At 38.1% G+C, this 6,000-nt stretch overlaps 1 protein-coding gene across 2 annotated transcripts in view; it reads right to left on the bottom strand.

Annotated features, from left to right (window-relative positions):
* Window positions 1-3,983: 3,983 nt before the first annotated feature.
* Window positions 3,984-6,000, bottom strand: part of LOC114025810 (ubiquilin-1) — a 48,117-nt gene continuing 46,100 nt past the window's right edge. Inside the window, exon 11 of one of the 2 annotated variants that reach the window (XM_027839340.1) lies at window positions 3,984-5,977. In XM_027839340.1, coding sequence (XP_027695141.1) covers window positions 5,822-5,977 — 156 coding nt within the window. In that variant the 3' untranslated portion in view covers window positions 3,984-5,821. The remainder of the gene's footprint in view (window positions 5,978-6,000) is intronic. The other variant, XM_027839341.1, reaches the window with a different exon arrangement.

Here is a 6,000-nt window from a genome sequence, read left to right as displayed (position 1 = left end):
TGCAGCAGTCTGGCTAAAAGGAATTTGTGTTTTATCCTAAGGGCAATGGAAAGATTCTTGATTAGAGGCCTAACATAATCAAATTTGCACTTCAGGAATATTAATCTTAGCAGGTTTATGGAGAATGGAGTAGAGAGGTGAGAAGGCTATTGCCAATTATTAGGCAACTTCTCTTTCCCCCTAAACCACACCCCCTCCTAATTTCCATGTTTCCTTCAAGGGAAAAATAATTCTTTTAGTCATCCAAATTTGCAACGTAGGCATCAACCTCTCAAAGCTCCACTCTGATCCCACATTCTAATCTCTCACACCCCTTTCTATTCACACCACAACCACCTTAGTTTAGGCCGATTATCTGCAAAGTTGCAGCTGCTTCCAAATTGCTTTCTTTAAAAGGAGATCAAAAGGCTGGGAACTTGAGAAAAAGCCATTAAATTTCACAATAAAGAAATCATTAAAGACCTAGGAGAGAGCAAAAGGAAGACACTGTATACAGGGGTCAAGCTCTTTGAGAACATAAAAACAGCCAAACAGCCAATTAGTCTGCAGACATTTAATGTCTTGCAACCTATTTCCCCTAGCTTGGCCAGACCAGTATCTGTGTTCCAGATCTCTTCAACAAGTTCCGAAATGACCACCTTTCAAAATCATTCCAAGAACTGCCCTTTCAACAAACTACCAAATTGGTGACACTGGCTTCCTGGCTGTTCAACAAACAAAATGCTCATCTCTTTCTGCCCTGGGCATTTTTTCTGGCTCCCAAGTCTATAACACTTTCCCCCTCTTCAACTGACTTTCCAAACTTTCTCTTTTAGTCCTAACTAAAATCCCATCTTTTATGGAAAGCCTTTCCCAACCTTCATTTAATTCTACTGCCTTCCTTCTGTTATTTCCTATTTATTCTGTATATAGCTTACATATATGCACACAAATACATTATACGAAGATGTATCTATAGAAAGATATATTTGTTAACATCTTGTCTCTCCAATTAGATTGTGAGCTCCTTTGAAGCCAGGGACTATTTTTTGCTTCCTTTTCTTATGACAGTGACTGGCACATAGTATTTATTGACTTTTTCCAAGAACAATGGATCCATTTACATCCTCTCCAACATTAACTAATTCCAATTTAAATTATTTTTGCAAATGTGAGGAGTCATCAATGAAACCTGACATTGTAATTCATGTACATTATTAGCAATTTGGAGCTCAACCCTATGGTTGCTGATAGTTTGCAATTCTTTTGAAAGCCTGGACAAAGCACATATTCTGTTAGAACAATTGGATAAATTTGACTGAGATGGTTCATACACAGAGGTGGGGGACAGCTGGACTGTACAGCCTTGAAGGTAGGCTGTTTGGAGTTTGATCTGTAGGCAATGAGGAGTGACATAAGGGATGGAAGGAATGTACTTTACACCAAATGTTTCCTACCCCCCCAAACTCCAAACATGCCCCAAGCATTACTACCTCTATGGCTTGGCTCACTGCTCCCTGTGCCAGAATGTTCTCCCGATTTCGTTTAGTGAATTCCAAACTGACCTTTTAAAACCCAACTCCTTAAAATGAGAGCTCATCCATGAAGCTGATAGCCTGTAGATTAACTACTTTCCCGTTCTGAACTCCTAGCATTGTTTCATAACTCTAATGCATTTCAATTTGGTCATATTTGACAAAAGTATTGAGCACCTATGCACAAGGTATTGTGCTAGGCACCACAGATACAAAAGCTAGGAAAAAGAGTGCCAGATCTTATCTTTTAAGTCCTTACATTGTATTTATGACATTTATAATGGGTACAAGGAAGGTAGGATGTTTCACAAACAAAGGAGAGATACAAAATACCCTGAGAAAATATGAAGGAAAAAGACATGTTTAGCTGTGGAAAGCATGAAGCAAATCAAGAACTTCAGAGGCTGTACCTAAGGACACTCCAGCTACCCAGGATAGGCTATTTAAATGCAGAGAGGTATCAAATCAAATTTGGGAAACAGCTTGACTGGAACATTAAAGTGAGTAAATTAAAATTTAGGGGGGCAAGGTGGGTTAAAGCTTCATCCAAGACACACCAGCAAAACGTCGGTGTCCCCCAGAAGGCTGCTCTGGGCATCCTTCTGTCCCTTTATTACTTATTACATTTGATTTCATCTGCTCCAATGAATTCAATTATCTCTCATGCTAATGATTCACAGATCTATTTACCCAGCTCTAACCTTTCCCAACCTCCCGTCTCCATCTCCAGCTGCCTATGGGACATCTCAATCTGATGGAGACAACAAACTCAGTTATGTTCAAAACTCAACACCTGCTCTTCTCCAAAACCCTCCTCCTCTCCCTAACTTCCCTGTTACTGCAGAGTCCCCCCTTCTCACAGCTACTCACGCTTGAAGCTTAGTTACCCGACCACTCAGTGACTCTGGCCCCCTTGGTTTCCTTTCACAAGATATTCCATTACCCGCTCTGTGCATTTTCACTGGCTGTCCCCCTTGTCTGGAATGCTCTCTCACCTGTGCCTTCTGGGCTCTCTAACTACCTTCAAGTTCCAGCTAAAACCACACATCTTCTACAAGAAGCCTTTCCCATTTCCTCCTTAATGTGTCTTCCTCCCAGAGGGTCTCTCCAATGTACCCTGTCTGTATCTTATTACATGGTTGTTTGAATGTTTTCTTTTCCCATTAGATTATGAGAGCTCCTTGAGGAAAAGGAATGTTTTTGCTTTCTTTATATCCAAAGTGCTTAGCACAGTGCCCAGCCCACATAAGGTGTTTAACACTTGCTGGCTTAGGGGTGAATTGTGGAGAAATTCAAACACTAGCCTAAAGACTGTGGCTGTTATTTTGCCAGCTTTGAGACTTCTCATCCCCTCAACATCCTACCTAAACCTTGATTCATGGCATTGGCTTGAAAGAGGGTTTGCAGCTTTTCCTTTTCCAGCACTTCCTAGTCTCCTCTATGTGTTGGTGGATGGCTAATAAAAGCTAGGATGGAGGGGTGGAGGGGAAGACAAGAGGGAGGGAGGAGCTGTTCCAACTGTTTCAAATTCTGATTTTTATTATGTTCTAAGCTGGTTAGAGGTAAGTACCACAGCTGGGGAGCTAGGTGGCTCAGTGAGTAGATCGCTGGGCCTATAGTCAGAAAGACCTCAATTCAAATGTGGCTTCAGACACTCACTAGCTGTGTGACCTGGGGCAATACTGTTTACTTAACCCACTAGAGAAAGAATTGACAAAACACTCCAGTATCTTTTTGAAGAAAACTCCATAAGGGGTCATGAAGAGTTGGATGATTGAACAAACCACGTCTGAAACCCTATTTCATAAGATGTCACACACTTAGGGCACTCAGCCAATGTTATTGACGTTTTAACATATACAGATTGAGAATGACAAATTTAACATGGGAATCAAAATCCTGTAAATTGGGGAAGGAGGGTTCTTGCTACTTGGCAAAGCTAAAAAACTAAATCATTTTAAATTGAACATTCTCAACTCCGGAGTATGAGGAGTTACATTTTGAACAATTGTAAATAACGACCCATCACAATATAACAGCAACATAAAGGAGTTTCATTTTCCATGCTAAAGCTAACTTAAATCTAACAGAAACAAATATAGAGTAACTCAATTTTGGAGAGGAAAGGCACTGAAAAAAAAAAATCAACTAATCTAGACCCTTTAACAGAAGATTAAATTGCAGCCAAAGAAGTTGTGACTCACCCAAGGTGACAGTTCTTAATGGAAGTTTGCCTAAAACAAAACCTAGGTCTCCTGACCCTATCTAGTGTTCTTTCTGTTACAAATTCCAACCAATGTGTGTATGTATACATATGATTCAATTTATGGCCAGGGAGACACTTAAAATTACACAAAGTACATTGAAAATGGAATTAAACTTTAAGCTCGATTGTCCTTGCTGCTTTTTTTTTAAGGAGGGGGCAGACTTAAAGTCATCTTTTCTCACAAAATAAAGAAGCAAGACAAATGAAGTGTAAAAGCTAGAGATTTATTGTTATTTTGTGATTAATAAATTGTCAAATTGGCTATGACACTTTCCCACAACTAAATACCACCATTCACCAGTACAGAAGTTGGTACTTAACCAGATTGAAGAACAAGGCAGAAAGAGCAGACATGTGAATATCATTGGTAACTCAATTTACACTCTTTGTGCCTGTGTACTGCACATTATTCTCACCAAGGTAAAGTGTCTGAACAGATTAGTGGGGCAATATGGCCTCCACAACCTTTTTTTGTAGCAAGCAGTTACAGAAGTAATAGAATTGAACTTCAATATTTCCCTTGATTTTATTGGTCTGCACCCATGTTACTTGAACATATTTCATTTTTTTAAAACTATACACAAGGGGAAAAAAAACTGACCTAAGAATACTGAACCAGCCAGTCAAATACATGACTAACTTCTAGGTCATCTTTGAATTGGTCCTAAAGGAATGTACCACCCTAACAGTTTGAGAATTAGGCAAATAAGATTTATGTGGAAGAAAGGCTGTATAAAGAAAACCCAAATGTTCTTACTATATAGTTAGAATAGCTCTTGATCTTTCATCTGTAAATTACATTTCTATACTACCCAATATCCATTTCAATTCAAATAGATTCTTGGTTACCAGGTATAATCCTGGTCCAATCTGGAGGCAGATTTCCTCCAAAACGTCTCCTTTCTGAGCCTCTGAAAAGCATAATGTTCAACTATTCTTATAGGACTACCAAAACACTTCGAAAACAAGTGGCTCACAAATCATTTTTAATTCATTTATTACCTGTGCACAAGAGAAATAGCTGATAAACCCAAAAGAAACAGTTTTATTTTTACATGGTGGTTAAAAGTAATTGAAATATCACGACACTTTCAGTGAAAGTAACATTTCTAATTACAAATCATAATGCATGTTAGAATCGCTATGGTAAAGCTGAAAAGCCTTAGGCAAAAGCACTTTCTGGGAATAATATAGTGCTTCTTCAGTCTGCACAAGGACTAAAAGGTAATTTACAGTTGATCTGTGAATGTCGAGACAATGTTACAATGTAGTCTTCTGTACAATTAAATGTATACTTAAAGAGCTAAACAGGATCAGCATTTTTACTGTATTTTAAATGAAGTTGCCTAAACAGCACTTTTGCTGAGAGATGTTTATCAAAGTTGCTGTAAGATTCTACACAACTAGGGAAGTATCTGTTTTCTTATTTAATTGTTCTCTCTTCTTTTTGGTTACAAGTGTCCTGCTCAGTTAATTCTATTGCAATGGATGTTTCTCAAAATGCACAGTTTCAGATGTGCATATTGTATTTTATACAAATGAAGCAAAAATGTTCAGTAAGTGGTATAAATCTTACAGCACTCTGCTAGCAAAAATACATGCCTAAGTCACAATACGCAATAATGTACCACAAATTATAGCATCAAATAATTTGTTTCTTTTCAATACTTTTTATTCTACATAAATTACTACCATAGGCTAATGTTTAAAAAGCAAATAAATTGAACAGTTGCAGGACAAAACCTGTTCACCCAACTGTAAAAGCTGATATCTGTTTCCAAAAATCACAATAAATGCAGAACAAAGAGAAGTGTTTGATGCATGCAACACCTTTGAGTGAAAAAGCATTGATTCCCACTGTTGGAAAAAAAACAAAAACAAAACAAAAAACCTACTGCACTCCACCTTAAAATGCATTGCATTGGTTTAGTTTTTAACAGGACAGAATTCCAAGAGTCAAAATGAAATAAAGCAGGTATTTTAAAGATTTAAGAGCCGTTATCAAAAATAAATTACATTTTTTCAAGGTACAGAAATGTTGCTATGATGGCTGGGAGCCCAGTAGCCTTTCGATGGCTGCATTGATATCTCCTCCTGTTGCTATCAGAGCCTGTAAGTTTGCTTCACGGTTCAAGAAACCCATTGCGCTGAGCTGTTCCAGTTGCTGCTGAAATCTAACTTCTGGATTTTGTAACTGCTAAGGGAAAAAAGTTACCAATT

This window comes from Vombatus ursinus, unplaced genomic scaffold (assembly GCF_900497805.2).
Source record: "Vombatus ursinus unplaced genomic scaffold, bare-nosed wombat genome assembly UNPS02014832.1, whole genome shotgun sequence".
Classification (NCBI taxonomy): Eukaryota; Metazoa; Chordata; class Mammalia; order Diprotodontia; family Vombatidae; genus Vombatus; species Vombatus ursinus.
Note: the sequence above shows the minus strand (reverse complement) of the source record. Positions and strands in the feature narration are given on the sequence as shown.